The 22,997-nt window shown below is 36.8% G+C and overlaps 2 protein-coding genes across 10 annotated transcripts in view; one reads left to right on the top strand and one right to left on the bottom strand.

Moving 5' to 3' along the window:
- The window catches only part of baiap2l1a (BAR/IMD domain containing adaptor protein 2 like 1a), a 28,062-nt gene extending 10,398 nt beyond the window's left edge, over positions 1 to 17,664 (bottom strand). For all 5 annotated transcript variants that reach the window (XM_057358676.1, XM_057358677.1, XM_057358678.1 and 2 more), the window contains exons 1-10: positions 17,438 to 17,664; positions 16,727 to 16,802; positions 16,488 to 16,574; positions 6,269 to 6,330; positions 5,559 to 5,630; positions 4,876 to 5,010; positions 2,412 to 2,564; positions 2,098 to 2,253; positions 1,811 to 1,925; positions 1,521 to 1,734 (exon numbers count right to left, since the gene is read on the bottom strand). In XM_057358676.1, coding sequence (XP_057214659.1) covers positions 1,521 to 1,734; positions 1,811 to 1,925; positions 2,098 to 2,253; positions 2,412 to 2,564; positions 4,876 to 5,010; positions 5,559 to 5,630; positions 6,269 to 6,330; positions 16,488 to 16,574; positions 16,727 to 16,802; positions 17,438 to 17,488 — 1,121 coding nt within the window. In that variant the 5' untranslated portion in view covers positions 17,489 to 17,664. The remainder of the gene's footprint in view (positions 1 to 1,520; positions 1,735 to 1,810; positions 1,926 to 2,097; positions 2,254 to 2,411; positions 2,565 to 4,875; positions 5,011 to 5,558; positions 5,631 to 6,268; positions 6,331 to 16,487; positions 16,575 to 16,726; positions 16,803 to 17,437) is intronic.
- On the top strand, positions 16,833 to 22,685 carry tmem130 (transmembrane protein 130). 5 transcript variants are annotated; one of them, XM_057358685.1, is made up of 8 exons: positions 16,833 to 17,182; positions 18,831 to 18,913; positions 18,999 to 19,170; positions 19,273 to 19,415; positions 19,533 to 19,617; positions 20,353 to 20,555; positions 20,999 to 21,117; positions 21,859 to 22,685. In XM_057358685.1, exons 3-8 carry the CDS (start codon positions 19,031 to 19,033, stop codon positions 22,015 to 22,017), a joined length of 849 nt encoding a protein of 282 aa, XP_057214668.1. In that variant the 5' UTR covers positions 16,833 to 17,182; positions 18,831 to 18,913; positions 18,999 to 19,030; the 3' UTR covers positions 22,018 to 22,685. The 5 variants fall into 5 exon arrangements, with proteins under 5 accessions (XP_057214668.1, XP_057214667.1, XP_057214665.1 ...); XM_057358684.1 differs by lacking the exon at positions 16,833 to 17,182 and adding an exon at positions 18,645 to 18,759; XM_057358682.1 differs by lacking the exon at positions 16,833 to 17,182 and adding an exon at positions 18,649 to 18,751 and having other exon boundaries at positions 19,002 to 19,170.
- Positions 22,686 to 22,997: the final 312 nt, after the last annotated feature.

Below are 22,997 nucleotides of genomic sequence, written 5' to 3'. Positions count from 1 at the left end.
GTAATTAATCATTTAACATGTATTCTATTGCGAAAGTTACTGTTACAATTCTATAATTAGATACTGTATATTTCTTGCGTGCTATCTAGTACACGCTGAGAGTAGTGAAGTAACTAAAGTTAGCTAATCGTAAATAGCAACGCTGTTCAAAGCGTTTGATCTGACAGCGACATAGGCAGTTAGGTGTAAGTTAGTAGACGTTTGTCTCCCCCTTTGTAAAGTCAGGAACAACCGGAGTACGTACTGCAGGGACGGAAAAACATTATTATTCGGAGGTTATATGGCCATTTGTATAAAATGCTAACGTTACCGTTTCAACAAAACAGGTGTTTGGTAAACATTGAAAAAGTGGAAACATTGAAAATGTTGAATTATCTTACCAGTCTAACGTTAGCAGAAAACAGGCAACTTCGGCATCACCTTGAAAACATTTGTCTTTCAACAGTGCCTTCCATCTGGTAATAGATACACCGATGTTTATCCTGGATTTCTGCCGCCGTTTGTCTCGAATTCGTCTGGCAGCATCACGTTTGCGCTTCTTTGACAGAGATTCACGCTCTGTCGGCTCTTGTGCACAATACGCATGGTCCTCCATTTTATCAAAACTTCTAAGACAGAATAATCAATTGCTTCAGCTAGACGACGACGACTTCTCCTTCTCTCCGTACTATGACTTACTACTTTGTGCGTCTTCAACTCAGTGATGACGCAAGCTGCGTCTAAAAAAACACACGAAGAAGACCAACATATACGAAACACGCTCTGTAGAGCTGTTTGTCCGTTAGAGCTTACTGTACAAAACATGGCTGCGCGACATAACAAATTCCATGTAGATAGGCCCGCTCCCTATGTAGATACAACTGGTTTATTCTAAGGTAATAAAAACATAACTTTTCATTACGTAAGGTTTTTATACACATCTAAAGACACAGTTTTGTATGTTATATTGCATTTCTGTTAATAGATCATACAAAACATCCCGCACTGGACCTTAACTTAAAAAGACTTTGGCCCGGTTTCACAGACAAGGCTTAGCTTAAGCCATAACTAGGCCTTAGTTAAAGGGATTTTTTACCGAATTATATCTCGTCAAATCAATTCAATACTGTCAAAGCAATAAGACAAATGTAAGTACAGTATTTGTAAAAAAAAAAGAAAAAAAAAAAAAAAAAAAAACTGTGATGCTGCATTAACTAATGTTTACTGTTAATCTTTTGATATTAATAATGTATTGGTAAATGCTAAAATGAACAAGAACCAAAATGAATGAATGATGTAGAATTATTGTTAGTTCATGTTAGCCAATGCATTGACCAATGTTAACATATACAACCTTACTGTAAATAATTTTTATAAAAAGTATTTCACATTACTAGTTTTAAACATTCAGACATATGTCTTCAGAGCAAAAAGGTTTTTTAAAATCATGAGAAACATTTCAGTTTCAAGTGACCCTAAACTTTAGAATGGTAGTGAATATACTGTATGTTTACATATGACAAGGAATGGCCTGAACTTACTGTCCAGCGTGTTCTAGTTCTCCATACAGCCATCCGTCCCGCTCCTCTTGAATCAGCAGTGTAATGATGTCTCCATCATCAAAGCTCAGCAGAGTCTCATTATTCCCTGCGGTGTGGGGGAAGATAGTTTGTACCCTGGTCTTTTTTCCCATATCCATCCCGCTAGACAAAGACGTAGATCTGGACATGCCATTTCCATCTAGACTGTCCTGATCTGTTGAATTCAAAGCAAGTGTTATTTACGTAGAAACATATCAAACAAGATGAAAGCATGAGAGCATTGGGCCTGCCTGAGTACTGCTCGGATGAAATGGGGCTTCTGGGAGCGTCCTGATAGAACATGTTGGCCAGTGGGCTCGTGTGGGCTTTGAGCGACGGGGCTGGTGGCGGATTCACTGAATTGTTCTGATGTGAAAATAAACATATCGACAAGGGTAATAAAACAATGTGAAAAATGTTAGAGTGGGATATGAGTTAAAGTCCAAAAAGCCAATGCATTTAGGCTTTTTGTATATTTGCCAATTGTGTAAATTGTGTAATGTCAATGAATGTATAGGGTGTTTTTTGTGAGACTGACCCTGCTGCTGCGTGCTGCCATAGGCGAGGTCTCGGGTATGACTGACAGTGGGGTCTGAAGGCTCTCAATCATGGTATTCACTGTGTCGGGCACTTGGGTGGCATCGGTACACTTATCCTGCCAGCTGGGAAGTTTTACAGTCAGCATCTCTTTGGCCTGTGGAAAAATCAAACGGTTTAATGGAAACCAAGCAAACCGTGTTGGCGGACCACAGTCATGTAAAAACATAAATTGACTCCCCTGGTTTAACATAAAGAGATGGTGAATTAAATAAATGTAAGCTCAAACTAAATTCTTCATTTTATGTAGGTCACCTTGTCATGAAATGCTGTTAGTTCATAAGTGAAGGCACAGTGTTTATCCACTAGAAAACAGAATCTCCTCTTCTCCTCCAACAGGGCTTCCCTGCATCCCTCTGCAATAAACGTCTGCATGTCTGTCTGCCGGGATGTGATGGTCTCTAAACACTGAAACCCATAATCAGAAAATATTGCTGAATCACATAACTAGAATCACGCAACTTGTGTCAATGATAATCATTGAATAACACTGTATCATGATGACTGATTTGCACACATGAATAATCCTTGAAAACATTAAAATACTGATAAGAAAACATTAACATAATTGTCTACATTTCTCTGAAATCACAGTAACTTGCTTTCTATCAATAAGTCAAGATACAAAATGCTCTAATGCAACCCTTGCTTATAGAGAGCAAGTGCAAACAAAAATAAATGTTTACAGTACATCTTTAGTGAATATGCAGACTATGAAATGCAACGTAACACTGCCATAATATCATATATTGTGATAGAAGTCCTAGAAATGACTGTGATGTAAAAACTGATAGTCACATGCCTCCACATAACATGATGGTGTGTTTCTAGAAGGATAGATATACAGTGGAGAATAAAAATATCACATTTAACAAACTCAGAAGAATGCACCAATATATAGGCCAGTAATCGTTATCGGCCTATAAAGGCAATTTAATAGTTTAAAAACAGCCGATTAACAGGGCCGATGTATCCTGTCGATGAAAAGAGGACAGGAAAATGCAATGAATTTGTTCTCTGTGTAAAGAAAATGTAAAGAAACATCACCAGTTTGATGTTCAAAATTAATAGTCATTATATGAATTAATAGCAATTAGGAAGTTAAGAAATAATTTAATCTTCAGAATCGGTATTAGCATCGGCAGATATCACTCTGAATAATCGGCTATCTGTATCGAAGAAATTTAGTATCTGTGCATCTCTAGAATCAACATTTCAACATTTAAAAAAGGCAACCCCACATGTAGTCATTGTTTTGTGAGTAACTCGTTTTTCAGACAGTGGAATCACTGCTTTTATCCAGCAGTGCTTTAAAATGACACTAGAAACACAAAGAGCTGTATCCTTCTTTACAGGATAGCCCTTCCTCTAATACCTCTGGGTCTAAGTTGTCATAGTGACCATGAACGTTTCTTGTTTCCTTGGAGTTGTTTTCTGTCATTCGTCAAAATCATTTTTACGTCTAGTGGTGGATGACTAAAGTTTTATGTTACAGCATGGCATTTAAAACCGTTTGTTATTACTTTAGGATTTGTCAGCGGCATAAAATGACACGTTTTTGGAGGCGATCCCAGACACAAATGACGTTATATGATAAGCAATAAAGACGCGCCGTTCAAATGACGTCATAATGTAGGTAAATGAATGAACCGGGCGATACTCAAACCGTTTTGGTGAACAAATACTTTCGTGTTGAGTAACAAGTTTTTATAAATGCTTCTCCAGCCCCACCCAGAATGATGGTCTGGAGTGTGCTGTTGTGCTTACAATAGTTTCATAAGACTTTCTCATTTCTCAGTTAGACTCGCTGTGATTTGTAAATAGCAACCAAAATGATGGATGGACTAAAAGCACACCATTGTTGGTTTCTTTGTTAATTTCAATTTGCCTTCATGCCTCTGTCAAAACAGGACTGAAATACATTCATAAGCAAACATGTTATGTAAACAGATTTTCACTGCTATTTGTTCAAAGAAGCAATGACCCTTTTAAAAGAAGCTCAATGGTGATGATGAGCTAAAACAAACTAGTATTTAAAAATTAAAAAGTGCATTTTTTTCAAATGTTACAATTAAGTTCTGTCCAGACTGGACTATTGCAATGCGCTACTAGCTGGACTTCCTGCTTGCACAACAAAACCTCTACAGATGATCCAGAATGCAGCAGCAAGAGTGGTCTTCAATGAACCGAAGAGAGCACACGTTTTTACCAAAAAGGTAAAAGATCGCTCTCACGTACCTTCTCTGCGTCGGTTACACATTTGTGGAATGATTAGCAGATGATCAGCAGATTCTGTAGCCATCTTTAAGAATCGGCTGAAAACACATCTCTTCTGTCAGCACCTGACCAATCATTTCTGACTTCTATATCTTTTCTACTCTATCTATATATATACAGTATATATATTTAAAAAAAAACTTAGCTCTGAATACTGTAGTAGGCTTTGTGAGACATGTCTTATTGCACTTATGCTTTTTGTTGTCCTAATGCTGACCTAATTGCTTCCATTGTTTACCCAACTTGTAAGTCGCTTTGGATAAAAGCATCTGCTAAATGAATAAATGTAAATGTAATTTAAAAATATTTTCACCTCTTCCAGTTTCTTATGTACAACAATAAATAATCCAATGCAGGCTAATTTCCAGGAAAATTATTAAGACTGATTTTTGTCCAACTATTAGGTCCGATAGCATTATACAGTAATACAAGATGCACTTACCTCATTTTCTTTGACTTCATATTTAGACGAATGCTTCCCTTGACTTTTTCTGCGCATTTTCTTCAGGTCAGCTTGCGATTTGTCCAAACAGTCTTGTCTTGTTTTGTGCTCTGACTGATATCTTTTGAAAGTGGCCTAGATGGATTGTAAAATCAATGAATTAATGAAACATTCCAGCTCACGCAGGTGCATGTCATATTTGCATATTACATATCGCTGCTGTCCTTCTGAAGCCTTGTATCTCCATATTTTGTGTGGTTCTTATTTTTTTGCCAAAAATCATTATTATTTGTCACCCTTTATATTTGTCACTGGGTTTTGCAATATATAACCAATAAAACGTATTAAAAAGTCAACTTTGACACACAGTGTTTTTTCCATTTCCTGAAAAACTCATTTGGACATCCGAGGTTTCGGAAGGACAGCAATGATATAGGCCTATAAGACTAAGATCTGAATCATATGTTGGCACCAATAGCCCTGTGGTTAGCGCGTCGAAATATAGCGCCAGTGCGCTCACGGCGACCCGAGTTCGATTCCCGACTCAAGCGTCCTTTGCCGAACCTGCTCCCCATCTCTTCCCAACGATTTCCTGTCAGCTCTATACTGTCCTATCCCAATAAAGGTGTAAAAGCCCCTAAGATATAACTTTTAAAAATAGATCAAAATCATACCATACTTACATTCATGTACTTGATGTCCATATCTGTTTTCTTTTCCAGTTCGGTGATGAGCTCTCTGTGGAACTTCTTGAACTGATGCAACAACATCAATGACAGAGGAATAAAATCAATAATGGTGATATTACATTGAGGTAAATTCCCCAAATCAGAAGCCGTGACTATGTAAAGATCTAAAAAAAGGCTTTTCTTATCTTCTGGGGTTAAATATTCATAAAGGCATTCTTTGTATGTGAATACCAATGTGAATACCAAAGATTTTCTGATAAAAAATGTTTTTCAGGGTGTACAGGGAGAAATTCTCTTAAAGTCTCTTAAAGAGAGCGAAGGGTCAGCCATTTTTACAGTCACATACCACAGATAAACTCAGTTCAAAGAAAAGCACACACCTTCCCTAAAGCAACAAGTGCTGGTATATGATTTATATAAATAGGAAAGTATAGTACAGATCTTCAAACAAACCTTATTTTCAATCATGCGACTATAAATGTTTGAGAACAAACAGACTTATGTCTTATTTCTTTAATGCTAATACCATATTTAGCCAGACACCTTTTCTCATTGTATTCCATTAGCGCTTCTCTCACTAGCACTGCCCTATGAAAACTCTTTTTATATATTTGTATTGGGACACGAGAGCATTACAAAGTCCAATGTCACCTAACCTCTAGCTGCCTAGTAGTTCAAATAAAAAAGAAATAAAACTGACTTACAGATTCCTCCAGTTCCAGTTGGACCTTCTTATGCACTTCTGAAATCTCCATCAGAACCACACCTGAGAGAAAGTGAAACATTTATGAGTCTTAAGCACTGTTGTAAATATTTCTAGGCATGTTTGTACCTCAACTTGAATAAACACTTTAAAGCAGCCTTCAAACATCTTTCCAAAGACATTCCATTCCTGATTTATCTAGACTTCACAAACCCCAAGTAATTCCCATCCATCCTTGTGAGTGAGTAAATAAAAACGTTTTCATATTTTAGTTTTCTGGTCTAGTTTTCAGCTTTTCAAATAAATTTGGCAAATATTAGTCTGACCTTGAGCCATGCAAGAAACTTTTATCAAAGGCATAGATAACTGTCAGCTAACACACATATCATGACATACGCTTCATCCAACATCTTTACCATCAGTGTAATAATGACCAAGAGAACGTCTTTTAAAATGTAATGTTTTTGGCAATACATATAGACTCTTATTAAGCCACCAAAATGAAAATACCAGAAACAAAACCACGTTTTTGTGACAGGTGCAGGTAGGGATGTAACGATTCACTCAGCTCACGATGTGATGCGAGTCACGATTCTGATCTCACGATGCGATTTATTCACGATTTACTCACGATTTATTTTTACAAAATGAGTTGAAACAAATTAGAAATGAACAACTTCCCTTGCATTCTTTCTTAAATGCTTCACGTTTCTTTGTATGATAAAATAATGTTTTATTAGTAAAACTAAACTGCAATTTTATAACAAATTAATAATAGAAAAAGTCTCTTTAATATAAATAAACTAATACTGTCTGAGCTTTTCTTGGATTTTTTGCATTTAAGAAATATCAGCATGTCCACGTTTAGATTTGCAGTGAAAATAGCGGCCCCTGCTGTTCAAAAAATGTATTGCGATTCAGTTCACACCTCAACCGATTTGAATCGTCACTCATTATAACGGATTTTCAACCGGCTCACGGTGAATCGTTACATCCCTAGGTGCAGGTGGACTAAAAGATGGAGACTAGCTCACCTCACAATATCCAATGAACATAAAGCTTAAATTCTATTGTCATAGGGACAAAATGTGGCCCATACTGTGTATATCTACTGTATAATCAGTTGAGTGACATTTCAGCATGTCAGAGCACCATTAGCTCCGTTTACAGTTGGGATTGTTTTTATAAACAAAAGTGAGTGAAAGCAAGATGTGCATTATGGCTGACACACACAGTAGTTTTAATAGCATTATTAGCATGGAAAAGTCAGCAGGGTGAGCTGGTAAATGCGGTCTTTGTACTGAGAGTGCCAACAGATGCCCAGAGATGACGCATAAGGGAGCACAACCTTACAAAGATTACAGAACCCTGCAAATGGATTACCATTAGGTCTCCAAAATCCCCAAAACCTACAGCTTTTAATGTTATAGATTTAAAATCAATATGAAATGTCAATATGAAATCTAAATTGACCAGATTTGTTTTTCAAAGGGATAGTCGCCAAAAAAAAAAGAAAATTCTATCATTTACTCACCCTCAAGTTGTTCCAAATCTGTATAAACTTTGTTGTTCTGTTAAACACAAAAGAAGATATTTAGCAGAATGTGGGAAACTAAACAGTTCTGGGGCACCTTTGACTACCATAGTGTTTTTTTTCGCTATTATGAAAGTCAATAGTGGCCAAGAACTGTTTGGTTACAAACAATCTTCCAAATATTGAAAGATTAATAAAAAAAATTGTGTTCAACAGAACAACAAAGTTTATACAGATTTGGAACAACTTGAGGGTGAGTAAATGATAGAATTTTCATTTTTGGGTGAACTGTTCCTTTAATGCATGTTCCTGTTTTACCAGTGCCTGTCATTAGTGCAACTTTACTTTTCAGTTGACGTTATTAATCTCTTTTTAGCCCCTTTTCTCCAACCAACTTGTTGTATTCTGGTATTTAGTGCCACTTTCCATGATCCAATCTGATAACCGTCCAACACAATCTTACAGGAATTTGTAACTATTTGAGGTGGCTAATTTGTCCGATCGTACAGTTTGATTTCGCGCCAGTGATGCTGGGTTTAGGGGTGGGGTTAGAGGAGGGGCTTCAGTTTTGCATTTTCTAATAACCACACATTTTTGTACGATTCACAATGTACGATTTCATACAAAGTAGCCACCTCGTAAAACAGTTATGGATACCTGTGAGATCAGGTTGTCCCGTCATCAGGCGCGTATTAACGCACAGGCTTGCCTCGGCTGCAGCCTAGGGGCCCCACCTGTTTAGGGGTCTCTGGTTGGCCATTTTTTTTATTTTTAAGAGTAAATATTACGAGATCATGTAAATTACATGTCATGCAGTGTGTAATGTTGCCGTGTGTGAATGTAAGCAGTCTGCCAAGTTTTAAAGCCGAATGTGAATGAATAACAAAGTTATTGGCTTGGAAAAAAGGGAGTCGACTCAAACGAGTCACGCAAACGAGTCGTCTCCAAGTCCGATTCGCGAACTTCCGTGGATTTACATCACTACATACAGTCCCCGCCTACGTTTTGCTAGGACTGCCCATGAAAACGTCTCTCTTCTCCCACAAACACTGTAGCTCGTGAGCCTCGTTTGAGGTAGACCAATCATAGCAGACTAGACCATCTGACCAATCACATCAGAGTAGGCTGGTGGAAAGGAGGGGATTAGATGGATGATTCGCCGAAGGAATCATTTGAGAGTCAGTCAAGAAGTAAGGTAAGAAAAACTGCCTATTATAACAAAATAATCGTGTTTTACACCTTGTTGGACAATACATAAACCAAAACAGGACCTTTAAAATCAAGGAATATTTACTCTTTAAATGTACTTCAGCACAAACAAAAAATAGACCCTCCTTGACCCATAAAAAATAAAACAAAAATTAAGCCGGTAGTTGGATAGATGTGACATTTGGGTCACATCTGTCCAATCAACTGCTGGTGAAATCATGTCAATAATTTTCATTTACTTCACTGCAATTGCTAGATGGCATAGCGGCAAAATGTCCGAAAGAAAGTATAATAGTGGAGCACAAAAACGAAAGAACAACGTGACTAAGATAGCAGCAGGAGGACTGGCAGTTCGCATTGGCTAACATCGGCGCTGCGGTTGAAACAACAGCTGCTGCAGCAGTTAGCTCATCATGTCATCGTTAATATTTCAGGGAGTCATTATTATTTTATAATTAGAGATTAGAGATTGGAGATTAGTATTTGCTGTCTGAATGTGTGTGTATCCGAGTGCGATTGTTCCCGACGCCCCTCGCGGCGTTGGTTTGGTGTCTCAGCTTGATTCTATCGAACCCTGATGCGTTTGCATTTATCTTATGTCATCACGAATGTGCATGACACATAGTACACACTATAAATTAACTTTTCTATTGTATTCTCTTTTATATTTACTGCAGTATATCTTTGTTCTATGTTTGTTCTAAAAAAAACTTCCAGATAAACCCACAACCCCAATACTGTATATGTGGCATTGCACAGTCCTGCATACAATTTCCGTTCATTTTCAATGTCTTTACATATTGAAAATAACAAAAAAATATAAAAAAGTAGAAATATCTTAAAAGTGCAATAATGGTCAATAATACATTGCTCACTGAATTTAATTTACATTTATATTATACTACCAGGAACGTGTTTTTTTAAATATTAATATAATATTGGTAATATTATAACTAAAGCAATAATAATTCTCAAGGGTTAGGCTATAGAATCATAATGTTGAACTGTGTAAATGTACATTTTTATATAGTATATCAATGAACATTATAGTATACATAATGGAAAATGTAGTCAGCCTGTCATTATATTTTAAAACAAACCATGGTACACAACGGATTATCGATAGTATACAGAATATCATTAAAATACATTATGAAATGATATATATACAAGATAGTAAAAGTCATGGAATAGTTATACATGATAGTATACATAAGTGTGATGGTTTCGCTTTAGTTGAAAACTGTTTTATTTAAACATTATTTAAACTATTTTTTGCTAGATCCTTTCATTGTGATTTTTCCCGCCAATAGGGGGCGGTGTGGCTCAGCAACGTGACATCATCAAATGCCGTTCTTTCTCTCGCCTCTGAGCTTTCAAGTGCACAAGTTAGTTTTGCAACGGGTTAATACGGAGAGAAAATTGTGCCTAAACTTAACAAACAAATCCAGCGTTTTGCAAACAAACGCAACCTTTTATGCAAAAGAAATAAACTCTGAAACAAACAGAAAGCGTTTTACAAATACATAATGCAATTCGAGAGAAAATGCAAAAGGTGTACCATATAAATGTACTGTGTTTAAGTCTCACCTTTTTATGAGATTCTCTCAGCTTGATTTTCTCACAAATGTTAACGTGCAGATTTTCTCACAAATGTTAACGTGCCGATTTTCTCACAAATGTGACCGTGCAGATTTTCTCACAAACGTTGCCGTGCAGATTTTCTCACAAATGTTAACGTGCAGATTTTCTCACAAATGCATGTGCAACTTCCTCTTACAAAACAGCAGGTGGTGCTATTGGGAATTTGACACTAGTTTCTATAGGAAGAAGCCATGAACATTACCTTGCGTGCCACCCTTGCCAGTGCCAGAAACTGAATTAATTTCATTCATTAAGTTTCATTCAGTTAGTCTCATGAAATTTATTGAAACTGTTAATAATAATCAGTTGCTGTTCTTAATAAATAAATAATGAATTATGCATTGGTTTTAATATACAAATAACGTACAACAAACTGGATGCATTTGCAATGTTGTCACCCCTTCCACCCCATCTCATTCTCTCGTTCTTGTTTCCCAACGGTTTACATTCACAAAACACACTACTTTTACAAGGATACTTTCGGGAATTTTGACATAATTTTGTGTTTATATTAGGGCAGGCACTAGACATGGGCAGGGGTGGGCTGAACCCACCTAAATGTCTGTCTTGCCCACCCAATGAGAATCAAAAAATAACACCAAAAATTGTTGTATTTTCTATTGGCTGAAAGCAACGTCACTCTTCACTCCACTGCTCTGGCTTTAGTTTGTAACAGAGAAGCATGCTACATGCTACAGGTGGAAGCAAAATACTGTGCAAAGGAATTTTAGACGCACTGCACATATGTAAAATTAAGCATGTAAAATTAATTGTGCAGTAAAATAAGATTCATTTATTCGTTTTTGCGGTCTTATTTTGTGCTGTTAACAAACAGCTATTATTTGCTTGCAATATATAGGCTAGATTTTAACCTATTGACTTTCAGTAATGACTGAAAGCTCCATCTTCCGAAGCTCCCGCTTCAGAAATAAATATGTGTCTCTCCATCTCAAACACCCCAATTCACGCTGCAGGTGGTAGCGAAACAATGTGCAAAATAGTTTAGTTTAGGCGCGATGTGCGCTCACGATACCAAATGAAAAACAGCAGACACGATGTAAAGTTCATTGTGCAGTGTAATAAGATTAATTCATTCAATTCATTAAACGAAATTAAACAGAAATCAGTGATCGTTCAGAGATGGGGAATGTTCTTAGCCCGCTTTCTTTTGTAGGCTTCTATTTATGTTCAGTTTACTTTAATGTGTAAAACATCAATGAAATTACTATATAATTTATACACAATTACTATATAAAAGGCAATAATCAACAAGAATTATTTTTTGTTTTAACTCGCAACTCGTAACTCGCAGTCTTTTGTAATGAATGCCTGTTTGTTATATTTATAACATCATTGTCACGGTCCTGCCTTCTTGTTCATGATTTTCTAGTCGTGTGGCAGGATCGTGACAGGTCCCTTTGGTTTAGTGTGAGAAAGCCATGGGGTGTTTATCTTTTGACACTCCATGTGTTTTCTCTGTCCTGTCATTGGCCCCGCCCCTCTCTTTTCCTGTATTGCTTCCCTGCTGTGTTTCATTACCCTCACCTGCCCTGTGTTATTATCCCTAGTTTGTGTCCCCTATTTGATGCCCTCTTGTCTATTGTCCTGTGCGTGTTCGTCTTGTTGGTGTTCCTGTGCCTCAGGTTTGATGTTGTGTCATTCTGCTCCTTGTCAAGTCAAGTACCTTAGTGAGTGTTTAGTTTAGTTAATGTCAAGTGTTTCCTAGCTTAGTTCAGTTTTAGTGAGTCTGTGTTCTGTTGTACTGTTATTCTGTTTTGTTATTTAACCCCATTGTAGGTCTTTGTTTTATGTTTAATAAATCCTTTTTGTTACCCCTTACCGCTGCCTGCATCTGGGTTCTCTCCTCCCAATTCGTGACAATCATAAATCATTTAAATCCTGCATGTATTGCAGTCATATACTGCAGTGTTTGTTGAATTCCAACAAAAGCAAACCTCAAGAGTGACTGAGAGCATGATAATAAACTAATTTTTAAAAATCTGGGTTATTTCATAAAACTCTTTTTTTACTTTTTCTAACATGTACAAACATTAGTTTTGTGTTGCTTAAAACTAAATATGAACTTGTTTTTTGCGGTGTTTCCGTTTTAAAAATACAGATCGTCTTTTCTGTTGTTTTGACCTGTTTTCTCCAGTTCATTTTCTCCAAATAAATAAAAAGAAATTATATGAAATTTGGGAGAAATGTTGTCAGAAGTTCACAGAAATAAACAAAAATGATCATTTTACCAAAACACATTCTTATCAGAACAAAAAGAAAATACTTTTGAAATGGACTCTTAATTTTGTCTGCAGCTATACTGTCTGTGTGGTTGGGGTATATGCCCACCCAGGATATCTGTTAGTCCACCCTTCTGCACCTGAAAGGAACCGGGCCTGGTTTATATGTCAATTTTTTGTAAGATTTTAGTATTTTGCACGCTTTCTGAGATGCGACTCGGTTTTTAGTAATTTTTCTGCATGGAAGTTGCATTGATACATATGTTTGACTTTTATCAATAGCAACTCATAGATAAAAAGTATTTAACATTATGTCAAACACTATGGCATTAAAGTAGAGAGTTTTCTAGGCTATAAAAGATGAAAAAGCAAATAAATCGTCGTGGCAGTTGTTTCAGTCAGTCGTCTACATTGTTTGGTTGCCATATGCCTATTTAGGTTTAAAATGAATGCTGCTATTTTTTTTGGCTATTTCAAGCTAATTGGGCAATTTTTGCAATAAAATAAACCAGCACAAAAAAACTGTAATATAAATGTAAGTCAAACATTTGAACTATCTGCTGTTTTGGGAGAAGTTGCATAATTGAGAAAATCTGCATGGTCACATTTGTGAGAAAATCTGCACGTTAACATTTGTGAGAAAATCAAGCTGAGAGAATCTCATAAAAAGGTGAGACTTAAACACAGTACATTTATATGGTACACCTTTGCATTTTCTCTCGAATTGCATTACGTATTTGTAAAACACTTTCTGTTTGTTTCAGAGTTTATTTCTTTTGCATAAAAGGTTGCGTTTGTTTGCAAAACGCTGGATTTGTTTGTTAAGTTTAGGCAAAATTTTCGCTCCATAGGTTTATCGTGAAAGTAGTAGCAAAAGTCAAGGCGGGAAGATTTGAAACTGCAGTGACAGATTTGAGAGGTTGTGGATGCAATTCAAATCTGAATCTAGGAAAACGTGTAAATATGTGCTATGCATTTGTATCTGCCAATGTATTTTGTAAATGCCAGTTTACACATTTGTGACATATTTTATGCAACTTCAAATTCAGAAGACAGATTTGTGAGTTTTGTCCATGAGTGCAAATCTCAACATTCAACTTCAGTTTTTTATTTTACAAGTTTTCACATTGGGGCTGTGAGTGTACATGTTAGTTTACAGGTACAAATACTTACTTTACAAGTTCACAAATTAAAATTTACATGCTCTCAAGTTTTGCTACTGAAATACCTTCATATATGCGCAGCGCAGAGTAAACAACACTTGGCCTTACTGTATGTTTACTTACAGAGCTTTCTGCTGCTTGCAAACAGACTATTTATCAGGACTATTTTTAAATCTGGAAACATCGTTTTACCATTCATTTGCCGCTCTGATTCCACTCGCAACGCGCAAAACAATGCAGGCTCACTCTTGCTCAAATCCAAGGTAAATTACCAACGCTATCATCTCTTACATGTGTTATATTGAAGTAAATACATTGTAAACGGCTAAAGCGCAGGGTTCGGTACCCTGGTGACCACCTTAATCCGCCCCTGCCCGTCCTACATTTTTGTTGTGAAATATCTTGTTTCACTCAAAGTTGGATTAAAAAGCGAAATGGGTAAATAACACCAGAATGGGATTCATCGCACATCCTCTTTGTGATTACGCATATAATCGGTGTTCTAAATCATTTTAAAATTCACATTTTTGAAGAATGTATATCAATATTTATGTTCCATGAGATTTACGATAGTGACTGATAGTACCCTTTCTGTAAATTGTGCCCTTTAAGCAAATCTAAAATGCCTTGGGAAAGCACGTGTTCCACTTTAGACACCTCAAAGTAAATACATTTAAAGAAAACCTCAATAGTTAAACATTTCAATAAACGTTTGGGTCTTGATTCTACTTTGTATTTCATGGGCAATTTACCTAGGGATATTTTTGTTTACAGCAGCATTTGTTTGGGTTTGCTTGCTGATGTTAAAATGCTTTCCTAAGTTCAATTTAGATGCACAACTATTGGAAAGCATCACAATGATTGAAAAATAAACAGTGCAGCTATAAATCACAGAAAGAGGAAAAAAGTATTTCAGTATCAGTTTCGGAGGATTAGAGTGAAAGTGCTGAAGAAACATTCACGTCTGACAATGGCAACCCAGAACCTTCTTAAAATGGCAAATGCATCTACCTAACACAGCCCAGTATCTGTAACATGTTTATTGAGAATATCACATGTCTACATACACCGCGGGCCCCCTTACATAGAATTCGCCATTTTGTTTCTACAGTAGCCATAATTGGACAAACTGCTTTACAGAGCATGTTTTGTAAATACGTTATCTCTTTCGGCAAAGAAGTGAAAACGTGATGACATCTTAGTTCTGTGTTAAAGGCGGGGTAACCGATTTCCTAATTACGCTTTATACAACTGAGTCGGGCCGAGTACCAAAACAACCTTGTAGCCAATCAGCAGTAAGGTGCACGGTGCACAGTGCACAGGACGGACATTAGCCGAGTGCTGACGAAAGCGAAAGATGGGGGTAGGGGTGTGTTTGTTTTGGTGATTTGAACATCAACAACGGCTAAGAGAAATCAGACACCCCGCCTTTAACCACCATAGTGCTTCGAAAGGGAGGGGTGGAGTGAGCCGTTGGTTGCAATTCTCGATCTCACCACTAGATGCCACTAAATTTCATACACTAGACCTTTAAAAGAACAAAAGGTATTTTGCATTTGGATGTTCTTGGGCTTCATTTTAGAAGAATGAGTCAGCGTAGGAAAGGGGTGGTGACCAGACTGAGCACCTCTCACATTCCTGTCATACAGTTTCAAATGTTTGGATTTGAGCCACAGAGAAATCACTGTGTTAAAGGAATTGTCCTGAGACTTGCTTTCACCTATTCTGGACCTCAGGCTGATAATGTTCATATGTCAACAAAGTGTCAAAAGCAACCACAAGCCATGCCTTATATACACAACAGCTTATCATAATAGAGGCTAACATCACATCCGCTTGCAGAAACAGATATGAGCCATGGTCTTATGACTCCTGCATCGAAGCCGTTTGGATCATAATGTTTTTTGGGGGGGGGTTTAGGTGTGAGTTTGGATGGTCCTTTGGAGCATTTGAGCCATGACGACAAAATCTCGCAGCACAGCTGTTTGTTTTGTGTGTTTGCTGCCAGTCTGTGCAATACATGTGAGAGAATTCACACGTCTGGTGGTCATCTAAGTTGTCTGGGAGGGTTTCCTAAACGTTTCACAAATCGCACACATCTGTTTTTGTGCAAAATACAGATAAATGTGAAGACTTGAGCTTAATACACGATTGTCATTTTCTCGGCCCAATCCCAAATGACCAAAAAGATAGCAATATGTAAATCTGATTAAAGCTGTCAGACAATATAAATTCAACTGTTGCCGAGTCACAAGAGACAAGAACCAAACCTGTCTGAGGTGTATCACGTGAATGTGGCTTACGCAGACTTTGTATTAAAAAGAGGAAAAAACTAGCACTCAGTATTCCAAGACACGACAATGACTCATCAAACAGAAAATGTTAAGTCACTTTGTGCAGACCACGACTGTATCAGCAAGTCATACTCACCCAACTCTCTGGAAACCGGTGATACTGCAGCACTTTCCCCAATCTTTGAGACAGCGTCAAAATATACCTTTCCAGCCAGGGTCATCGCTGTAAGACACAAATAGCTCAAATTGATTAACAGGTATGTTATTGGAAGTATTCTCATATTTTTGCCATTTGATCCATCATTTTATGTTATTGTAGCATGTCTTTCATTCACATAGAGCAACTCCTTGATGTGCATGAGATAATGTGGTTACCTGCCACTGATTTCTCATAGCTCTTCCCCAGGTTGACTAGATTTCGCAGCCCTGGATTGAACTGCTCCACCACATTCTGGAAAAGCAGGAAACTTTTTAAAGTTGTTGCAGAAAGCTGTTTGTTGTGGCTGAATGAAGCTTCAGCAGCTTCAACTACTGACACAGTAAAATGCATGCGCTGTCCTTAAGACTGCCCAACCATGTCATTGCTAACTGAATGTACAACAGAGATTTATTACACCTTTGTTTGACTAATTTCTAAATATAGCTCCATTGTTGCCGTTTAATCATTTACTTTTAATTGCCTTTAATTCAATTTCCTTAGGAGATCAAGGTCCATGTAAAGTCAATCCTGGACCCTGTGCCTCTCTATTGAAATGGCCGACAATGTAAATCTGGGCAGTTCCTCTGTTAATTCCCCAGGCACACACCCAAGGCAAAACAATGAACTGTCAGGTATGCAATAACAGAATCATTGCAGCACAAACAGGTTTCCGACCCAGAAACACAACAGAGCAACAGTAATACGCATTCGTGCTTATATTTTGTAACTATGTTGAACCTTTTTCATTATTAAACTCAGTTAAACAACTTTCACAAGTCTGAATTGTATAACAATGACGAATAAAGAAAGACGAACTAAGCTGTCGAACGCCTCTCTCGCGCGCGGTACTTTGATGTCATACACCGAACAGTTAAAGTGAGTTGTACCTTATACGTGCTCTCGGTGAGTTTATTCACGTCGTCCGGGATTCGAGACATTTTGGCAGGTGGTCCTAAAAAGTCCTCAGTGATTATGTGTTTGTTTCGGCTTCCCAGTACGAGCGCTGAGCTTTCGTCGCACCTGTTAAAATTATGTGTGAACGCGGATAGAGAAAGGGGCGCACATGCGCGCTCTCGGTGAATACAACACCGCACTGATTGACTGAAGGAAGATGAAACCTTTCTGAGCAGCAACCTCATGCCACGCGTGGGATAGGTGGGATCGGTGACGTCACCGGTTGACTTTCTCCCATTGAACACAATTTTACAGTCGAATTAAATACTGGTAGCCTACATGGCTATTGATATGTAACTTATGATAGACCTTGGCATTTTATAGTACATGCAACATTATTTCAAAACATTGAAATAACAATATCACAATAGCCTAATAATAATAGAATATGTGGGGAGAATCAACATTGGTAAAAATATATGGAAATTTTGTATTTATTTATTATTTTATTTATTATTTATTAACAGTTCGTTACTATTACTCTAAATACTGAAACTTGACTTGTTTTCGAGCTCATTTGGTGTTGCCTATAAAAATAGATTACAACTGTAGCTTTACATGTTTTAATTTGAAAGTCACGTGTAAATCGAAGACTGATATCAAATTGATGAGGTATCAAATTAATAAACTATTCGGGACTGTCTGCAGTACACAAATGTAAAGCGCCACCCTGTGGCCATTTCACCCCTAAGACAACCACGTGTTTTGGGGCGTTTACTATTGTATTACCATAGTTTTACTACAAATACTATGGTTAAACTGTGGTTATTGTAATGAGAGACTATAAAGTAAATTTGTTGCGATTATGGATTTACTAGAAATAAAACCAAAACAATAAATGTTTACATTTTCATAAAAAGAGATGTCTTCTTTATTCATGAACAAAATATACATTTGTATTTAAAGACATTAACATGAATATATATTTATATTATATTTGAAATGGTATGTTTTACTTTTTGTGCCAAGTCTCTGACGTTTGGGTGGAATTCGTGGATTTGTTACGTTTCTGCATGAATTATATTCTTTTGCAACACAATACACATCCTTTATATAAGGACAAGAATTCACGTGGATGTGATTTCAAGCCTTTACCAAAGAGTGTGAAAAGACATAAATGTTGAACTCTGTTGTAAGTCACAAGCCGTCGTTTAAACCCATTTGAAGAGCCATGCTGAAGAGTCCACATGAACTGGTGAAACACAGTTTATAGTTCAGAGTAAAATGAACATGGGCCCCCATTATAGGTAATCAGGTTAGTTTTCAGTTCTTGTATTCATATTGAATGTGGAATATTTCAATCATCTGCGCATTTATTTCCGCCAGGATCTGGAGTGTTCTGCTTCACACTTTTCTCTCACTCGTCTCTGTTGCTGTTGGCATACCCGACAACTTAATCCATTCATCTGGTAAGCTGACTAGTCCTCTAATGTCTTTTGGCTTGGCTGTCACTTTGGTGTTTATTTTTGCCACGTTGTTTCTATTCTGCCACAGGAGATGTGACAGGAAAGATCACCTTCCGTCAGATGGAGGGGAATTACACATATTTGCGGGACAGTGGCGCTCTGGCCTCATGCGTACCCACCCTGGTTACTTTTGATCTCCTTGACCTAAGGCATAACTTTCGCTCTGCGGTTTTCAAATACACATGGGACTTTGGCAATGGGTAATCTATGTCCTAGCCATTGTTTCACTTACGTAACTAATTTATACTAACCTTAACCTAAAACTAAATCTAAACCTTTAACTATACTGTCATTGTTTTTAGGGAAGTGTTTGAAGGCCCAGAGCCTTTTGTGCAGTGTAGCTACACCACACCTGGGAATTACACATTTAAATTGAGGATTGGAGCCAACATAACCAAACAATCTAGAATTACCGGGCTGTACACTATAGATTTGACTGTGTTAGGTGGGTGCAACATCACTATCACTTGTCATCAGTACTTTTATTTAAATCGGTACAAAGTACTTACAGTGTTAACATGTCAAAGATCAGCTTCCGGCTAAGTCTCCTTTTGTTTTGTAGATGCCATACAAAGCATTGAATTGAGAGGACCATTGAGTTATAACGTGGACCAAAGTAGTAGTCTGTCCTTTCATGTTGGAGGAAGGTAAATACATTTAAAGTATAGCTCAACTGAGAACATTATTCATTTTTTCTGGATTATTTTATTATGGGTCAATGACGTATTGGGATTTTCCACATGCCAATTTTAAAATACAAACAAATAATAATATTCATTGCAGTTATTCTAACATTAAGAATGTGGTGTACACATAAATGCAGAATTTTTTTTTAAATTAAGCGATTTTAGTGTTTTTCATTTATGAATTGGCCATAGCCTTAAAAATGTCATGTTGTGCAAACGTGATTTATCTTACAGTTAATTAATTTCCTTGACATGCTTAGCAATTTTTTACAAATCTTTAGTTTTTAAAGTGCTTAGAAGCAAAGTATTTGCATTTCTTTGAGTTAAGTAATTATATTTTTGTCTTAAATGAACAAAATGAACAAACTTATTTTTCCTGAAAATCACATACAACTGATGCACTCGTAAAATAAATGTGTTCATTTTAACACACTTTATGTGTTACTTTCAACACACATTGTGTTGATTTCTAACACAAGTTTTGTACACATTAATGTGTTGTCCTTAACTGAACACACAGCTGTTAGAGTTAAAGCATACTGTGGTGCAGAGATTCATATTTCAGCCACAAAATGTTATATATTTTATTTTTAATTTAATACAATTATTGATATTATTGGTCGCACCACATGAGAAGTTGTCGTTATATGTCATTGACACTTAATATATTTTGTTTTTTTCTATAATGTGTTAAAGTCCTCCGGTTTGGTACTGCTGGAGAGTTTTGCCTGATTGTCAATCACCCAGTCCAATGTCCTGCGAGTCAGTCAGACTTTACGAAAACATATTCAATCTGAGCTACACCTTCACATCAGTAGGAACGTATTGCTTAGAAATCAGCGTGAGAAATAATATCAGCAAGCTTCAGACATCCTACAACATCCACGTGCAGGACAGCCGTAAGTATAGCACATTCATTCAAAACATTTTTGTGTGTATAAACAGTCACTATGGAGAGTTGCCAGTACTGATTGTTGGCATGTTGTTAAACAAAGGGAAAATAATTGAAATTTGAAGCAAAACTGCATGCTTATTTATGCATCTGACAAGTTCGTTTATCTGCATTTCCTGGGAATTAAACCCATGACCTGCTAGCGTCATGCTGTACCAGTTGAGCTACAGAAAAAGTGGCCTCACAATGAATTGTAATTTGACAGCAGCAGTTTTATATCTGATTCATTACTCATGCTGCACGCTGCTGAACAACTACCCAGCAGAGCACTTCTTACATTTTCAGACAGATTTTTGACTTTGATTTTTATTTGATTTATTGGTTTTATTTCAAAATAAACAATGTTGGTAATTTTGGTAAGCTCACAAGTAAATAATCATTTTTCCTCAGCTGTGAATCACCTCATCTTTATTTTGCCCTGTGCTGCAGTGATTTTTGCTACTCTCATATTCATCTCTGTCTCGGTGTGTTGTCCACTGCAGGAATCGGGTTTTGTATGTAACACACTGGTGAGTGATTCTCATCCTGAAAGATAAATATTTGTATTTGTTGTCTTTATGTACATCTGGATCGCACCATTCAGGTTTGTCCACTAGAGGCTGATATACACCAGTTTCGTGAGGATTCAGCCCTTTGGATTTACAGCCTTTTTATTAGATATGTTAGATAAGTGTTGGGCCACTAGTGACAATGGTTGTATTTGGCGTTTTTCTAATATGATATTTGATCACATATCCTATCAGCATAACAGTTTAAGTAAAAGGTTGAATTGAAAAATAATTTTTGGTACATTTAGCCTACTTTTGCTTTAAAGGGATAGTTCACCATCATTTACTCACCCTCTTGTTATTTCAAACCTGTATGACTTTCTTTCTTCTGCAGAACACAAAAGAAGATATTTGGAAAAATACACAATAGCAGTGAATGGGTGCCCCTGTTGTTCGTAAAACCAACATTTTTCAAAATATCTTCTTTTGAATTTTTGGGTGAACTGTCCCTTTAATGACAAGAGTAATTTGTGCCAACCGATGATTATCCCAGCATGCTTTGAGAATGTTTTAATTTGTGTCCTTCTAGGTAAGCATGAAAATTACACATTTTGTACAAAGGAGCTGATTGTCGCAAAATGTACTTTAGTCACACATAGTGTGGAATTTGTAATACTTCATTAACATTCGTAGATTTGATTCCCAGATTGTCATGGTTTTACCAAGTTACATTGGTGTACATTTTGTCTTTTTTTGTATCAGGAATCAGATATGAGTTATGATGCTGTCACAGACATTGAGATGCATGCCAAGGATGCAGCTTCCCCATTGAAGGATAATTGTCCATTACAAACATCTTCCAGAAGAAATGAATCACAGTCCCTTCTTCATCAACAAGGGATGTACAGTCAACCCTGTTAATTCCATCTGGTCGATAGTATTTTTTACAATGAGCTTTCATTGTATTATCTTGCTTTATTAAATAGCCATTCACGGTTATCAAGTAGGCCTACCCTATAGTGTCATTAAGATCTGTATGACTTTTTGAAGATATTTTGAAGAATGTTGGTAACCATTCAACATTTGCCCTTATTGACTTCTACAACAAAAACACTGACACATTTCTCAGAATATCTTCTGTTGTGTTCCACAGAGAAAGGGGTAATACAGGTTTTCAACGGCAGGAGAGTAATGAAATGATGACATAATTTTTTATTTTTGGGTGAACTATCTCTTTCAGAACAAGACAGAAGTGGCCATTTTTGAATCAAGTACACAAAATGTGCACTCACTAATGTTTCTTCCTGACCTTAGCTGTTGTTCCTTTTTTTCTGCTACTTTTTTGGACTTTTATTTTACACTTAAGTGGGTTTTATACTCCAAAAAGGTGTAAACTCTTTTAAATGGTTTTAGAGGTTGTTTATGAGGGTGTTGCAATTCAACAGTGTTTTTGGTCTATTCCGAGTTCAATTTTTAAACTTGAACATAATGTACAACAAGCACTGCTGTATAGAAAGATCATATGTCTTTGCTAGTGATTATTATGAGTTCCTACTGAAAGCTCTTTCTACTGGAATAAATGAATCTGACCTGTATATTCCTGCTGTGATGATCAATGACATTTGCCATCTGCACTGTGAGGTATCAGGAAGAGAAGTATTACAGCTCCACAAGGGACTGAAAAATACCTCTCTGGGTTAAAGGCTATATATGTGTAATGCATCATACTTCTGGTAATAACTGTGCCCTTCAGCGCAGCAGTAGCCGAGGAATTACTCTTGTCCTTGGAAGTGTAGAAGTAGTAGTGTGCATGTAAAAGGACACTGTGTTTCTTTAAAAAAAATCCAGCTTTTTCAGACCAATTAGTTTAACAATGTTATGATGCATATTTATTACTACAA

The sequence above is a fragment of the Triplophysa rosa genome, linkage group LG18, assembly GCF_024868665.1.
Source record: "Triplophysa rosa linkage group LG18, Trosa_1v2, whole genome shotgun sequence".
Taxonomy (NCBI): Eukaryota; Metazoa; Chordata; class Actinopteri; order Cypriniformes; family Nemacheilidae; genus Triplophysa; species Triplophysa rosa.
Note: the sequence above shows the minus strand (reverse complement) of the source record. Positions and strands in the feature narration are given on the sequence as shown.

What these genes read in the sequence shown, in the direction of transcription:
- tmem130 (XM_057358681.1), top strand. Translation starts at nt 18,729, where the DNA reads ATGAACATGGGCCCCCATTATAG. An exon ending in TATAGATTTGACTGTGTTAG is followed by an intron (nt 19,416 to 19,532) that starts GTGGGTGCAACA and finishes TTTGTTTTGTAG; the next exon opens with ATGCCATACAAAGCATTGAA. An exon ending in CATCCACGTGCAGGACAGCC is followed by an intron (nt 20,556 to 20,998) that starts GTAAGTATAGCA and finishes ATTTTTCCTCAG; the next exon opens with CTGTGAATCACCTCATCTTT.